General features: G+C 38.4%; 1 protein-coding gene across 1 annotated transcript in view; it reads right to left on the bottom strand.

Annotated features, from left to right (window-relative positions):
- stag1a (STAG1 cohesin complex component a) overlaps nucleotides 1–16544 on the bottom strand; it is a 37765-nt gene that overhangs the window by 9931 nt on the left and 11290 nt on the right. Inside the window, exons 2-9 of the mRNA XM_085391161.1 lie at nucleotides 2527–2721; nucleotides 1926–2046; nucleotides 1564–1719; nucleotides 1314–1410; nucleotides 1151–1227; nucleotides 704–908; nucleotides 208–359; nucleotides 14–87 (exon numbers count right to left, since the gene is read on the bottom strand). Of these exons, the coding sequence (XP_085247287.1) occupies nucleotides 14–87; nucleotides 208–359; nucleotides 704–908; nucleotides 1151–1227; nucleotides 1314–1410; nucleotides 1564–1719; nucleotides 1926–2046; nucleotides 2527–2555 (911 nt within the window). The 5' untranslated portion in view covers nucleotides 2556–2721. The remainder of the gene's footprint in view (nucleotides 1–13; nucleotides 88–207; nucleotides 360–703; nucleotides 909–1150; nucleotides 1228–1313; nucleotides 1411–1563; nucleotides 1720–1925; nucleotides 2047–2526; nucleotides 2722–16544) is intronic.

Raw genomic sequence — 16544 nt, 5'->3', positions numbered from 1 at the left:
TTAGAGTGTGTACCTGTAACGATGCACAAAGATGCCCTTGAAGATGGAGTTCATCATGTTCTCTATTTCATCTTGGTTTTCCTGGAGCTGTACAAGAAAGACTCTAAGTTAAACACTCGGATTTACAGCTAAGTAGTACCACACAACCACCTATGATAATCTGAGACACTTAAAAAGTAAATCCTGTGATATCGAACCCAAACGCACCTCCTTCCTCTTCTGTAGCAGCAGTTCCAGCTTCTCGTTGGCACGTTTGCCAGCTATCTTGTTCCTCTCAGCCTCGTACTGTCTCTGGGTGTTGTCCTGGTGAATGCTCAGGTTCAGCGCTACATTTACCAGTGCTGTCATCAGCTTCATTGCTATGGAGAGATAACAGCATTCAAAACCTTTAGACATTTCGTCCTAGGAAATACACTTTCAATCTACCTAACAAAAGTGTGCACAAGTCCAGATTAAGCTGTGCAATGTCAAGCAGCAGAAAGTTAATAAATAACTGTTAGTACAAGACACAAAACAGACCTCGACGCAGCAAATTATTAGTTGTTTTTCTGTCTTTATCACCACAACGAGCTTATTTTGATCGGTGTTAAGCAAACGTAATTATTATCTCCCACTGTAATATTACTTGTGTTATCAGCCCATGTGGAGGTATTTTTGGAACAATTACTGCTTGCAGTTCAAACAAATATCATGTTGTTGGTACCCGCCAACGTGGAGGTGTGCCTGAAGGCTCGCACTTGAGAGTCAGACAGTCCAGTGAGGAGGGAGATCACAGTGTCCATCATGTACTCGTCATAGATGATGCTATACTGACACTGGCGGATCAAAACGCTGATAAATTCGCAGAAGTTGTAACGGAACTTTTTCCACATAGGTCCTGGCATGGTGAGAGGATAATCCCCACTATCCTGTTGAAAAAAGACAAAAACAAATAACAGACAGATTACAGTTATTTTAACTTCTTGTTCTTTATTTTTTTTGCTCAACTGAAACACGATACAACAATAAACTGATTTGAGCTGTCAGTTCGATATCATCAAATTTGTCCACATGTCTTCAACAGAGTGTAATATATGTGCATAACTAAATAATAGCACGCTCACAACTATTTAAATCATGTTAATTTCTGCTTATTTTAGCAGACAATTACCTCATCAAACTCCTCGGTCATCTTACGGATGATCTCTGCATTCTGCATGTTCCTGAACATCTCAATCCTCACGGTGCCTGGTTACAACAAAAAACAGCAGATTTGGTAGTCTTGTCTATAATGCATGCACACAGGATGACAGATTTAAGTAAAACACGCCTACCTTTGCAACCTGAGCACTGGATGAAAAAATTGATCAGGTCTAGCAGCGCCAAGTCTCTGTCCTGTTTATATGACTCAATCCACTCATCCACTACTGACTGTATACAGAAAATAATAATCAAATGACAAAGACAGTGAGAAACATAAATTTACAAAGCTTCAAACAGATATAATACATTATAATATCTGATTACATACTTAAATATTTTATTTAAACTGGTGCTTATGAAATCAAACCTGTGTTCACTGACCTGCATGGCACTCTTTCCCAATTTGACCACTTCAAATAGAGTGACTGGGTCTCCCCCATCTCCGTTATGTTGAGCCACACCGTTGGCTTTCCCTCGCCCTCTGGCCACACTCATAGTCTTGTCTGTTGGCGACTTCCGTGGCTTCTTATTGGATGTCTGAAATCAGGGAAATGTCAGTTAAAGAAACCATTGTATGTACACCCATCCCCAAACACAGACTTGCACACAATGGGAAATATAACAGCTTCTTCCTACACCACCCATCACACACTTCAAAACCACCAGACAAAATCAGAGACATGCATTGTCTGTTAACCAGATTTTTTTCCACAAGTTTCCCCTTTCTTAACAAACTCTTGTACCGGTGCTTGTTTGCCAGGTCTCCCTCTCTTCTTTTTTCCTTTCATCTCTGGATCTTCCATCTCACTTATGCTCATACTTATTCCCACAGTGTCTGTTGCCCCAGACTCATTGGATGAGTCCCTGAAAGAGCAAATCACAAATGCATTTCATTCATTAGCGTTTAATGATTGTATTCATTAGTCAAATTAAATATTCAATTCCACTGACAGGCAAACAAATGAATTGGGTGAGTTAAAAACAAACAAAAAAAACCCACTAATGCACTTGTCACTTTGAGTTTAGAACACTATAAAGGTCAATCAAAAACATGTCTTCCCAAAGATCGTTTTAAAGTAGCATCCAGTCCTACAAATATCTTTCATCAGCTACAGGAAACAAACCTTTAAGGCCAAATGTGATAAAACATGGAATCTAAAAGAAATCATTATTCACTTCCAGGCCAGGTAGCCTAAAAAAAATCTAAAACAATTACTCTTGTATTCTTTTAAATTAGCCTGATTCTGGATGAGTGGATGATGAATGGATAAAATAACCAATTAAAAAAACAAATTTAATGCTGGATTGTTGCCAAACTGACAGTTGCCCTTTATAAAAACTCACTGCAGGACAGGGAGCTCTGAGGTGATCATCCTGGTCAGTAGGGGGACTGATGACCCGTGCAATTCTTCTTATGGGTCTCTTCAGGTGTGACGGAGGTGGTACAATATGACAAAACTGGTTGGAGGGAAGGGGGGTGATCTGGAAGGTCAGAGAGGAGAGGCTCCAGGACGGACTGAAGTTAACTTTCTTCAGCTCCTGAAAAGAAAGAGAGAGATTTATTATGGTTATAGTTATAATACAGATTTGATAACCTGTTAACCAGTAACCGCTATTAATGACAGACATTCTGGTGTAGATATAGAAATACATATATGCAACATTCAGGCATTATTCAAGGGTAGCTCTCACAATACTGATGAGGTCCTAAAGTGATTGCTTCATTCAGTTATGATTCATTAAATAGAACCGGGATCTAAATGGTTTGAATATTAAATCACTGAATACTTTTATACGATGTCTAAGTGTTCATTGTCCAAAGAGAGTCAACTATAAAATGTCACTGAATCCTGAGAGAGGCTGTTCAATCACTTGCTGTGGAAAATGAGCTGTCAGTGTGGAAACGGGGAGAGGAAGACACCAACTGGTCAACTTGAGAACAACAACAGCAAAATCTCAAGTTGGGTGGAAAAGATTTGTACACAGTGCTGTTGTCAAACAATTTAACCACAACCCACTGACACTTAAAGAATGAGCATTTCATTAATTTAGTGGACATCTTCTACTGACTTAAGAAAAGCTCAGCTCAAAACTTTATAAACTCCTAAATTCTGTGAGTTATGTTAAAAACACTGCAGAAACATGACGTATTACCCTCTAGTTAAAGAAAAATGGTCTTTTGACAAAAGCTGGGGAAAGTATGATGTCAAATAAAATATGGCAGAAATTGGAAAAAAAAAAAACCTCTGGGATTCAGTGAATGATGGAGATAAACAAATAATCCAAAAATGCTTTTCATTTCATTTTCATGAGCTGACAGCTAAGCTAGATCCTCATTCAGAAGAAAGGCAGCTAAGTGAATTATAACATTATTTGTTGACCTGTTCATATGCTAATGAGAGCAAAGAGCAGAGGGTGAGCAATACCACTGTCAACCTGAAGAGGCAGTATGATCCACAAAGTCCTCTGCCCAGCATCTATCTCCAGACTGCCTGACTGTGTTTAAACTGGGAAAAGTGGGTTGAGAAAAATCAACTGACACTCATTTAAGTCACAGCTCAGTTCCAATCTAGTTCAGTTAATCTACAGAGTGTTTTAGTGATCTATTTTCCTTAGAGTGTGTGTGAACGCATACATGTGTGTTTGAAAGTAGGTCTGGGCAACAGTAGGGGGCAGGCTAAGAGAGTGTGTATTTAAATACTGTCTTCCACACAGTGTTTGTACTGTGGAATAGCATGGGCAGGAGAGCCCCCTTTTTCCCCATGATGAACTACACACGCATACACACACACACTGATCTGAACAAACTGTACAATTGCAAGAAACAGACCAGCTGATTTAGATCAGCCAAATAAGGATTTTAATAAGTAAATAAGGATAATGTGTAACCCTCCAAGTAGCTTAATTAGCTGCAAAATATAATACACATAGTAACACTTCAAAAGACAGCAGTGAGCAAAGCCTTTTAACAGCTGGGAATTTACATGCACATTTGCATGCACATAAGCTTTTAATTGATTCTGGCCTTCTGCGTTCCTGCTGCACAGGCGCAGAACAGCAAAACAAAAGAAGCCTAATTCTGTTCATATCATTGTGCATATAAATTACCTGAACGTTTTTTTGCACGCAAACGCTGAAAAAAATCTAGATAAGCAAATCCTGTAAAAGTAAATTTATAATTAATGTGCAAAAGTCAGATGCTGCATGCAAATACAAAAAAGGAGTACTTATAAACTTACAAAATAGTAAATGTTTCCTCTCCATAGATTTAAATAGCATAAAATGATTTAAATTAATATGTATTCGATATACTTGCATGCACATAAGCTTTCAACTGATAGAATGGAATAGTATAAAATGATCTGTATTCATGTGTACGCGCTGTAATGGGGCAGCTGTACCTCAGAAGGTAGCGCAGGTCATCTACTGAACGGAAGGTCAGTGGTTCAATCCCTGTCCAGTCTGCAAATATCCTTGGACTAGATACTAAACCCAGTTGTTCTCCCATGCAGCCAATAAATGTGTGTGAATGAGGTATGTTGTGTAAAGTACTTTAAGTGCTCTGGGAGAGTAGAAAAGCACTACATAAGGATCAATACACTTACCATGTGAATTTCTGTCTATGCGGACAGCAACAGATATGTGATTTTCAATGTTTTAACAGTTAATTGCTGAATTTTCAGAAACAGATTGCACGTAATTGCCAACTTGACCCTATTCAATTGCTGATGTCATACTAACTCCATCTTATGGCAACATTTATGACAGTGTTGGTATGTACGACAACTCAACATCAAAAAAGAACTTAAGAGTACGACTTTATCTTGTTATATACTTTGCAGGTGAAAATAAATACATGTTATATGAATACTCAGCATATCACTAAATGTTAAAAATCACATTATATTGTGAGTATTGTAAGTATTGTGATAACCTCATGTCATGGGCTGTCTGGCGATCTCCACCTATAATCTTTAGCATTAGGTATGAAGTGCTTGAAGGTTTCAAGTGGAATAATGCAAAAAATAAGCTGTGAGCAAAATAAAAACGGAACCCCACCATTTATGGGCATGTGTGAGGTGTATGACAGTAAATCTGACGGTAATTGACAGGGCACTGACCAAAGACGGCGGCGTTAATGAGTTGTTATTTAATTTAGCGCAATCATCTTGAGTGACTTTAATTTGCAGATTAATCTCAATACAACACTTCACATCATTCAGAGTGCCAGCTGAAGCTGAAAATAATCAAAACGCTGATGTGCACCGCAAAGGCTATTTTTCACTTGAGACTTGTAATCAGTGGAACTAAATATAGCTTATTATTACTAAGGGATCACAAAATGTAGCGAGGTAACAGCTCTGCAGCCACATCCAGACTGACAGAGCATAGAAGAAAGAAGGCAGGACTGCTCTTATGTAACTTCACCGCTGCCCCACCCAACAACTCTCCCCTCTAGAGTCGGAGACGCCAACCCCACCTCCACCTCAGTCCCTCTGAATTTCACAGACTGTTATGTCTCAGCTGTTAGTTCTTCTTCTTCTTTTTTTTTTCCAAACCCCAACATGCTTTTCCTTCCCTTTCATCATCAGATTATCTTCCTCCGAAGGGACAGAAGCCAACTTCATTTGAATCAATCCTCTTGTCATGTTTTTTCTCAGTGAGCTATACAGTCAGGAAGAGGAAAAGGGTGTGTGTGTGTGTGTGTGTGTGTGTGTGTGTGTGTGTGTGTGTGTGTTACTGAGAGCTGGGAGCCTGCCTGACCCACTATCGACCAACAACTAAATAATCCTCAATGCACATTTGCTCCTCAATTTCTCTGCACTCTGTCTCTCACACCCGCACAAACACAGATGCACCCAAGAGTGCAGACACTTCAACAGTAGACTATGAATAATTTGCAGCGAGTCTCCTCAACTACTCTGTTTTGGAGGACGCGAAAGAAGCTGCCAACAGCATCCCGCCCTCTCTCTCTCCTGAAATCCACTTAGACAATAAATGTATAAATGTACGCAGCATGAACTGTTATGAGTATTTTTTCCATTGCAGGCTAACTACAGGGAGATAGTGGCACTGATTAGTCCCATGACGCTTGGTGTTCTGCAAACACCACTTAGCCACCACATTATAACCAGCTGCCTGATAAGGTCCTCTGTGGGGGTGTTGCAAACCATATGAAGATGTTGCCAAGGGGATTTTTTTTTTTTTGAGGTGAAGCTTAAACGGATTTAAGTCATTTACTCATTAAATGATTGTCCTTGCTTGGAATAGACTTGGTAGTTACTAGCCACTTCAAATCGACCTGCAATTCTGACCCAGCCATAACAGCCATGCAAGATAACAGTGACGTCTCCTTTCAAAATGCATTACGTATGAACAGCTTTGTTTTGATCTGTTGAGCATATATTAAACAGCTTCCAAAAATGGGGAAACTAGACATTTACAAATTTTCTAGGAGACCTTAAGTATTAGTGGTAAACTGGAAGATCATGGAATGGAAAAGTGGCCAGATTTCCATTGCAGGACATCAGGACAGGTGAGAGGTGGTGCAAGGTCTACAGGACTGGACAGTACACATGACAATGAAAACCTTAAATTGTAACCCCCCAACAACTGGGAACAAATTGTTGCCAATTTTTTACTGTTCTTTTTTTGCAATAAACATAGTTCTTGTAATGAACTTTTGTAAGTATTTCCACACAATAACTTAAATATTACAATGTCTGACAATACTTTTGTTGAGGTTTTCAAAGTTGCTGCTTAGAAGTACCGAACAACCCTTACAGAGCTCCTGGACAAGGTGGTGGTCACCCTATAAGAATATGCTAGTTTAAAAACAATAAAAATTGACGTCATGGCAAACATGAACATCACGTATAATTATCGTAGAAGGAAAATAATAACAAAAACAAACAAAACAAAACTACACACATGTAACATATTCAGGATGTAAGTAAAGCCGCTAAAACCATAAAGTAAAGACTTCTACTCCAGAGACAATTATGGTCTGTTAAGTGACTTTATCCTCAGTGTGTGCGCAACACTGTGTGTGTGTGTGTGCGCGCAACACTGTGTGTGTGTGTGTGTGTGTGTGTGTGTGTGTGTGTGTGTGTGTGTGTGTGTGTGTGTGTGTGTGTGAACTTATGAGTGAGTGTGAGACAGAAAGACAACGAGCGAGCATCTGAGAACCACTTAACATGCATGACATGTTCTCTAGGAGGCAGGCCGGCGTTGCTATAGCAACTAGTGTGGGTCATAAGCCCGGCGGTGATGGCATATTTGATTGGCTGCGTGGAGACAGGAGGGACCATAGTTAAGAGGGGAGAGCAGAATAGAACGGGACCAGTTACATATCCAGTGAGTGCTCCATGAAATCTGATTTAAAGACTATTTCAGCACTCTTCCAGTGTTGGTTAAAGTTGTTCTGATATTAGCCTCTCCCTCCCTGGGACATCTACTTTGAAGTACCCTCGCACACATAAAATAAGCTTGACGTCTCCTTCCTCATGGGCAGCTTTCAGTCTCATTCATAATGCAGCAAAGACTTGGGCAAACGATTAAAAGTTTATTTTTGCACAGAGCAGACCACGCTGTAAATATGTGGATGTGGAAACCACAGCATGGCCTTACAATTCCTTATTAATAAAACTTTTAGGTTGATTTGGTGAGACTGCAATTTAAATGATTGGAAAAAATGCATGTGAAAAAAAACAATACAGCATATTTCTGACATCTAACTGGGTTTTTTGTATGATCTCGGTGCCTGAAGCCATACACCCTCTCCGAAGCACTCATGCATGTAAACGGCTCAAGTTGAGCCGTTTTCTCTGATAAGGCGCAGATAAACTGGCTTTCTACTCTGTCCAAACTGCTTGTAAGGATGTCCCTTCCACCTTACCAATATGAGATTAGCAGGATCTGTGTCCCACTGTTTCTGTAACTTACAAAAACAGACGATTTGCACAAAAAAAAGAACATAAAACACAACTACACCAAGTATAACAGATGCACAATTTAACCAGAAAACGTACAGCCCATCCAGCGAGTGATGGGCTGAAATCATATTAGTATAATTTATAGAGTAATAAATCAATTCCAGTGCCAGAGACTACTACAGCGAGGAAAACCTTGACAGAGAAGCATCAATAAAGCTTCACAAAGCAGTTTTCTCCAAACTAATGTTTTTCGAGGTCACTTTTTACCTGCCTGTTGGGAAAGATTTTTATTTTTAATTAACACTTTTACTATGACCAATGTTACATAACATCAGAAGAGTGTCTTATGAAATACCATGACAACAGAAAACTTATTATGTTCTTTGAAGAATTAACCTTTACATATTTTTCAGGTGAAATGTGGTTCAGTTCGACATCTGACAGCAGTAAAAATATCATAAATGTCATTCTTTTAGAATGAAATTCGATTACCTTTCCCCCAAATACACAAAAACGGAAAAGATTAAAACATTTTATACTGTCGTAAAAGGTGCTAATAAATTTTTGTACAGTCAGCCTGTTCCAGGCTAAATTTGTATCTACTCAGACGGACTTTAAAGTTACTAGTTTGGGTCAAATCAAGAACAATCCTGAAACTGTACAGGTCATGCCTGTGTGTCTTTTTTAATGGGACCGTGTTGCTAGAGTTCAACTGACTGTGTCTCCACATCTGGCCAGGTTTCTACGGGGACAGGGACCAATTGGTCTTTGGGAATCTTTAAACAATAAAATGGTAAAACAACATAGGAGTGATCATACATGATGCACACAAGGAACAGATGGTGTTCTCACACATACTCTCTGTATTAGGGTGGCACAGTGGTGCAGGGGTTGGCAGCGTTAACTCACTGTAAGAAGTTTCCTGGTTTAAATCCTGACTGGCTGTTTTTAGGTAAACTCTGCATGTTCTCTCGATGCCCGCGAGGGTTTATGAATCCATTGTTAACACTTTGAGAGCTTAGAAAGACCAGAAAAGTGCTAAACAAATGCAAGAACTGTTAGCGCCTGCAGTGGATAACCAAATAAGCAAATAAGAATCTATTTATTCTGAGATCACTGACATTAAAACAGGATTTATAAAGAGGTTTTTGGGTGGGTGTCATAATATAATAAAGGCACTACAGCTGCCATTACACTGAGTGCGAGAAACACGTGTCCAGGACATACACGCACAGAAATTTTCCAACCACTGCTATGATTGCATAGATCACTTTTTAATGAATTGTTTTTAAGTGTGTTTTGTGTTTTCAGTGTCAATTAATGTTAGCTAATGCTAGTATTGCTCATTACAGATAATCAAAATGAGGATTTTTATATGAGGCAGAAGTGAGAGTAGTGTTTAACAGTTGTAATCATTACATAATAAACCCAGGCAGCTTGCCATTTTCACTTACAATATATGAATCATTATGGCGGTTATGTTTTCATGTCTTGGGTCATATTATTACACATCAGTAGAAGATTTTCTCTAAAAACGAGTTTTGTGCGGCCTAAAACAAAGCCAAACAAAGCACTCTACCTGCTCTCTGAAGTGTTTTTAAGGGTTAATCATCCATGTATTAATGTTAGATGTGCTATTTATATATTCTAAATACATCTGTAGTTTAAAATTTGGTATAGACAGTTATGAGGGAACAGTTGGCCCATGCCCAAACTGGTAAAGGCCATACCGTGAAAGCATGACATATGAACAGCATGTAAGGGTTGAGAGAGAGAGAAAACTTGTCCTTCCATTTAACTGTTTTCTCCACAGCAACATAAAAGAGTGCAAGGCCAGTCTCTGTGTAGCTGGTAATGATTTGTAATAACTTGTTACAATGATCACTCAGCAGTGTGGATGTCAGCACTTTTACCACCTGCGTATAAAATTTCCACACAAATGAAATGTAAATGTTAAATAAGTTCACATAAAATAGCTAAAAGAAAAAGTGCTTCCACTTATCACACAGATAAACATCTGGTAGGAATCCTCCAGGGCTTAAAAGTAAAGGAAGCCAATGATGTGTCAGAAAATGCAGTTCCTCAAAAGGCCACTTGAGGCTTCAATGCGAGTCAACCCAGATGTTACAACAGAAATATGGCACTATTTTGCTCCATATATTAATTTGAGAAGCACTCACACTTCTCTAAATACAAAGGTTCTTTTCTGTTATGCACCAACTGTTCTATGATAATGATTTTCTCCGTTGCTCCTTTAAAGTATTTTCATAGAACCAAAAAAAAAAAAGTTTTTCTTTACACTTTTAATTGTTTATGGGCCTTTAAAACCGTTTTTAACAGTTGGGTTCATCATTGCTTTTACCTCAACTGAGAGAGTCTAAATATTTCTCCAAAAACTTAAAGAAGCGTTACATACACCTTACTGCCACGGTGGTCCCTGCTGGGAGATTCTTCTGGCAGCTAAAACCTGCACTGTGTCTGCTATAATTGGCCATTATCTCCAGAGACATAATGTGACAAGTTTCCAACACTCTAGGCTACAATGAGACTTAAAAAGCAAGACTGGATTCCTACTACTAACATCAGGATGAAAGAAATAAAGGCTGGCTTGTCAGGCACTGCTCACTGCTCGTGAGCTGTGAGCAGTGCCTGAATATATAATATAACCAATATAATATAGCCAATATAACCAATCCAGCCTTGCATGCTATTTCTGTCTCTATGCTCAAAAATAAATAAATAAATAAATATATATATGTTCATGAGACTAGTCCACAAATGAATGTCCTGGAGGATTCACATACTGCTTTAATGTGGCATGGAGAACAACTTGTTGAGTGAGCGGCCGAGGTCAATATTACAATTTCTGAGATATTTCAGGGATTGAGGTGCAGGTTATTAACACATCTCGCATCTCGCTGGGCCCACTGATGAGAGAAATATGTCAATTTCACAAATAGGATTAGCATCACTAGCAAACAAAGAAAGAACAGGTAATTTGTAGAATAGAACAGAATTTAAGTTAATTCAGTGATTAGAACAGAAAGCGATTCAAGGCATTTTGCAAGTCAATGGGGTTTAAATCTCACCTTAATTAAGATAAAACCTATAATACCCCCCCCCCCTTTTTTTTTTTTTTAAATCTTGGTTCTGTCACTTTAAATATACAGCTGGAAGAAACAAAACAAAGTAAGTGGCTTGTCAAAGTACGAAGACATCCACAGGATTGCAGCAATGGAAAAAGTACTGTTACAGTTTGTATTTTGGAGATGAGGTGAATGTTTGAATGAAGATTAGGCTGAAATTACTTTAAGGCACTGGAGCTCAACAAAATGCATTTTAAAATGGTTGTTGAGCTGACTGATTGCAATCACAATGTTTACGTTTTATGTTGACATGTGTTCACAGATTAAGCCCGGGCCATTAAATGATGTCAAACAACAATTTGAAAGGTACAGAGTATGAAGTTAAGAGTTCCTCTCTGGTTACTTCCCAGCTCATGCCATTTGAATCAGTTCATAATGGCTTAATTTCTCCTGACATAATCGGTATTCCTCGTGCTTCCAAAACTACACCTGGCTGACCAACAAGTAGAAAGCTCTGCAAAAGCTTAGACATTTCTTATAACCTGTTTGTCCTTACTGATTAAAAAAATCCATTCATACTTGTACTTTCAAAAATGTACTTTCATGTACTTTTCAGTCATCTTTTAACATTTCAACTGCTATACTATTTATGAGTTAAATGTAAAACAGTTAATATGAACTATTATCAGGGCACCAGAACCTGAGTAAAATGCCTCTGCTATGGCTGTAAGAGAGCAGCGAAGGCAAGAGCATTAAAACAGAATCTTTGTGTCATTAAGCAATTTCATCCACTAATATTAGAAACAATGATATATATATATAATTCCAGCTCCATGAAATAAAAAAGCCGGACAAATGATGACCACAGACACTTCTAGATCAATTTTTAGACTCTCTTATGATGACAAGAGTGGACCAAGCCAATTAAAAAGACTCTTTTATTACCTCCGTTTTTGACCGTGGCCTTCAACGAATCAAACTCACATCTACTTCTAAACAAACAAAAGTAAAAAGGTGCATTTAACATCACTTTAATAAACAATTTAGGCGTATTTTAAGCCATAATTTCTATTAAAATAGAAACTGCTCTTCTTGAATCAATAAATGCTGTATACAAGACAAAGCCAAGACAAGACTGTCAACTATCTTGTTTAAGCCTTACAGTAGAAAATCCAGCTGAAGGAAGCAGGAGAGGAGTTTTTCTCTGTTTATATTACAGCCAAATGCTCAGCGAACACACCACTATGCAACAGGCTGACAAACAGCTTAACTTGGTTTCTTCAGTATACTATAGCAACTGATCTTCTGAGCAACCGTTACACAGAGCTCGGATTGAAATGGATTTGCTTTTACACTTCTTTCTGTTACTATGTTCAAAACTGGTCTGTACAATAATGTGGGGCATGCTGCCTTATTAAAACTGAATGGACTGTTATGTATATGCAAATTGTCAACGACTGCAAAGCACTGATCTCTACATGGCTTTCGGAATAGAGTAATTTTCTGCTCAACGACCGTTTAGCAGTTTAATTATTTTGTAAAAAAAAAAAAAAAAGGATTCAATTTGGGCAAGAATGTGGCCTATAAATTCACCTCAGCGGTGATCTCTAACTGTAAACCATCATCAGTGTCTCCTCTCTGCGTGAATGTGGTCTCTACAATATACATTTGACACCACTTTTTATGACAGCAGACGCTATAAAGAGAAAGTGGCACAGTGAGGTATCTCTGCTCTTTAGTCATACGTGATTTATCCCTGAAGAGTCCTACAGCAGTGTCAAGGGTGAATGCTGGCTGCTCAAGGATATTGGTCTACTTTAGTCAGGCATGGTTTAAATTGATTCAATTAACTTCAATCTTGGTGGACCTAGTGGCCTGAGGGATCATCCAATGATGGGAAAATGAGAGGGTCAATCCCCCAGACGGCACACCAAAGTAACACAAGCGTCCTAACATACTGAGAGCTAAGGAAATGTGATTCACAAGCTTGGCTGTATGTGTGTACACTTTTGCTAAATTAAGCAAAATGTGCATACAGCACTACGAACTGATGAAATGCTGATTTTACCAAAGGGCTATAACAAATTCCTGATGTCTGTTGAGCTGATTAAGCTGTTGCCTACAAGCACCTGAAAATATACAAGGTAGACAAATTGCCTAGATGATCTGGGACGGTGTCATAAAGCACTGCAAACATCTACAGTATGCACGTGTCAAGTATACTGCAGCAGGTGAATGTAAGACAAATAGCCTGCATCAAGTCAGACAGCTTCATTCTAAGTTGGAGAAGAGAATGAGGAAGTGCCCGTTTTCTCACAGCTGTCAGTTGCTTAATCTTGTTATTATCTTCTTATTTTTTGCTCTTTCTGATCTTTCATTCTTCTGCATCAAGTAAGACATTATCATGGAGCTGAAGTCTTTATTTTTAATCAGAAACACTAAGCAAAAACCATAATGGAAAATTTCATAAATCCTAGAGGAGAGATGACATGTGGGTAAATGAAAAACCCATTAAAATAACATTAGCGCAGATCTAGCTCACTTTGCTTCAAAGTCCACTGGACTTCGCTGAGGATACGTATATAATCATTCCAAAAACAAGCATTTTTTGAAGTGCAGATTCACTGTACAAGTAGCTGCAGTGACGAAAATCATTAATTGGCTAAGGTCATAAGACTAATGCATGCAACGATCAGTGAGAAGCTTTGAGACACAGCCCAAATGTAATTAAGAGAGAAGCACTTACAGGAACGACTTGCGTCATCTGTGAATGGCAACAAGCGGTTGTAACTGACGTACTGTATGATGGATAATTAAACAGAACGTCATATTGCCTGCAATTACAAACCACTGGAGGAAATCTGGTAAATATGAGGTGTTTTCTGTTGTACAAAACATTTTGGCGAGTGGCCAACACCCAGTCAACAGTTCAACTCTGAATAAGCTCCTCAGTTTTAAGACTTTGCAGCTGCAGGGCCAGTGAGCCCATGCAACATTATGATTAGGAAAACATGTCAGCTTTAAATATTTTAGTTAGCCCAGACCTCTTCTACTTGTCAGACCCAGCAATAGTTATTTTTTGTTACTGAAAATGCTTCAGTGAGCATCAGATAGAGGAGTCCTTCTATACCCTGGTACCTCATCGCAATAGAGCAGCTCACTGTTCATTTCTGCAAACATCCGTTACAAAGTTGGGGTTTGGGTTTGCTCAAATACTTTTGGGAAATTATAAACATCTTTTATTTCTCTTGGTATTTTCTAAATTTATGATATTATCAGATTTCAAATGAGATCTTTTTTGTGTGAGGTGCAAGTTTCTGTGATAAATACAGACCTTAAAGCCATCATCGCCTTGTAATAAGTAAAGCTAAGTCTTAATTTAATCCAGTCTGCCAGCTTCTCACACTTAAGGTGTGAAATACAAGATGAAAGTCAAGAAACAATTATGACAGAAGAAGGAGAAAGCAGATTAATACTTTATTAGCAACAGAAAGACGTGCTACTCTGCAGCAACTGTTATGTTAATAATAAAACATGAGATGAAAAATATAAAGAGAGCCAGGTTTATGTATTTTTATTGTGATTAAAAGTAGCAGTTACCACCACTAAAAATAGAACTGTGGAAGCACTGAAGTAACTGTGGCTACTTTACAACAGCTATTACTTTTCGTTTATTTCCCTTGGTATTTTCTAAATTAATCTGGCCTCAAACAGGAACCAAAAGCAGAAAACATCTATCTGTGTGAGGTGCAAAGAGAAACAAAGTTCATCTTTTAAAAAGTAATGCTGCGCCTTGATTTAATATGCCAATTTGCTGGCTTTCTACAATTTAAATTACTACCTTGCACGGCATTCAAGACAACACCAGAGCGAAAGTCGAGAAACAATTATGATAGATGGAAAATAAAACAGAGAGCCACTCTTCTGGAAGTACGCTGGCAGACCAGACACAACTATGCTTGTAAAAGAAAAACAAGGAAGATAAACAAAGGATGACAACAGCAGGCAGTAACCTGCATGATCCGTACGTGCCGTACCCAATAACCAACAACAAATGTGTAGTTTCAGCAAAGCAAAAGCCGACACCATGTACAACGCGTACAAGCAACACTTTTAATTCATGTGAGCTGGCACCTAAACAGTGTGTCCTCACTAACACTCAACAGTATGCTATGAGTTTGCATTTTGAAATCAATAAATGACACCAATTTATGACTTCTCTGAGTTTAGGTACAAACAGTTAAAAACACATTTTTGTCATATTTCTGACAACATGTGTTTTCTTATTTTCATGACAGATGGTCAAATAAATTTGACAAGCACAGCACATCCTAATTTTAAAAACATTAGGCTGATGTTTGAGCCATTACTATTATCAAACAATTGTTAACAGAGGTGGGTGTGCTTGAGGTAAAACTAGTAGATTAATCAAATTTAATGAAATTTTAACCAATTTTGTAGCATTTTTGTTTTGTCCCATATGACTATACTGTTCCACAGTGTCACCAGAGGATTGGTAATCATATCTGTTATACTGTAGGACAGGTAGTGTACATTGGATTTAGAAAACTATCTTCTTTTTTTTTCTTTTTTTTAAACAAATACAGCTACCTTGAGATTCTTTTGATTTACAGTGATGAATAGAAGTGTGTTTCTCACCTACTGATTTTTCTCTGCTTTTGTTCTCTCAAGGATTGTGGGAATAAGGCCCAGCATATAATCACAGTGTCAAAGAAGTAAACAAAAAGTGATTTTTTTTTTTATTGCTCTCAGCTACAATAAAGACAAAAGCAGCAGCTCCCAAGCCTTTAAAACTTCTCCAGTGATGGCCAAACAGCCCCGGACTTTTAAGCTTAAACCAAAATTGGTCCCCGTGGGCCACGTCTACAAGCTGAAACGCCAGGACAATAACTGCACTTTATCATGCTGCCAGGCTCCATACATACTGAGAGCAAGGAGCCATGGCCTTATAATGCGGAACAGCCTTGAGGCCAACTGTGGCTGTCTGGTTTAACCAGATTATGATTATGTCACACGGGAGATTACCAGACATTATCCAACATAGAAAGTCATGGTCATGTTCCTGCACACACACAGAGACACAGTCACCAAGCACACACATGCACAGCCATCTGTTATTGCCACAAACTACTGTATGCTCGTTTTCTGCAGCACACAAAGATTAAACCTAGCAAAGAGGAGGGGAGGGGAAGGATGCTGTGTGAACAGCACTCGCTGATAAGATCTCTGCTGAAAAATAGATTTTCTTTCCCAATCTCCTGAGAACTACCTCTGTGAATAAAGGATAAACAGATCATAAGAAAAGAAAAAAAAAGAGGGG

This window comes from Rhamphochromis longiceps, linkage group LG19 (genome assembly GCF_057381845.1).
Source record: "Rhamphochromis longiceps isolate RC_006_pf linkage group LG19, R_longiceps_female_GT1.1, whole genome shotgun sequence".
Taxonomy (NCBI): Eukaryota; Metazoa; Chordata; class Actinopteri; order Cichliformes; family Cichlidae; genus Rhamphochromis; species Rhamphochromis longiceps.
This window is presented reverse-complemented; position numbering and strand designations above follow the sequence as displayed.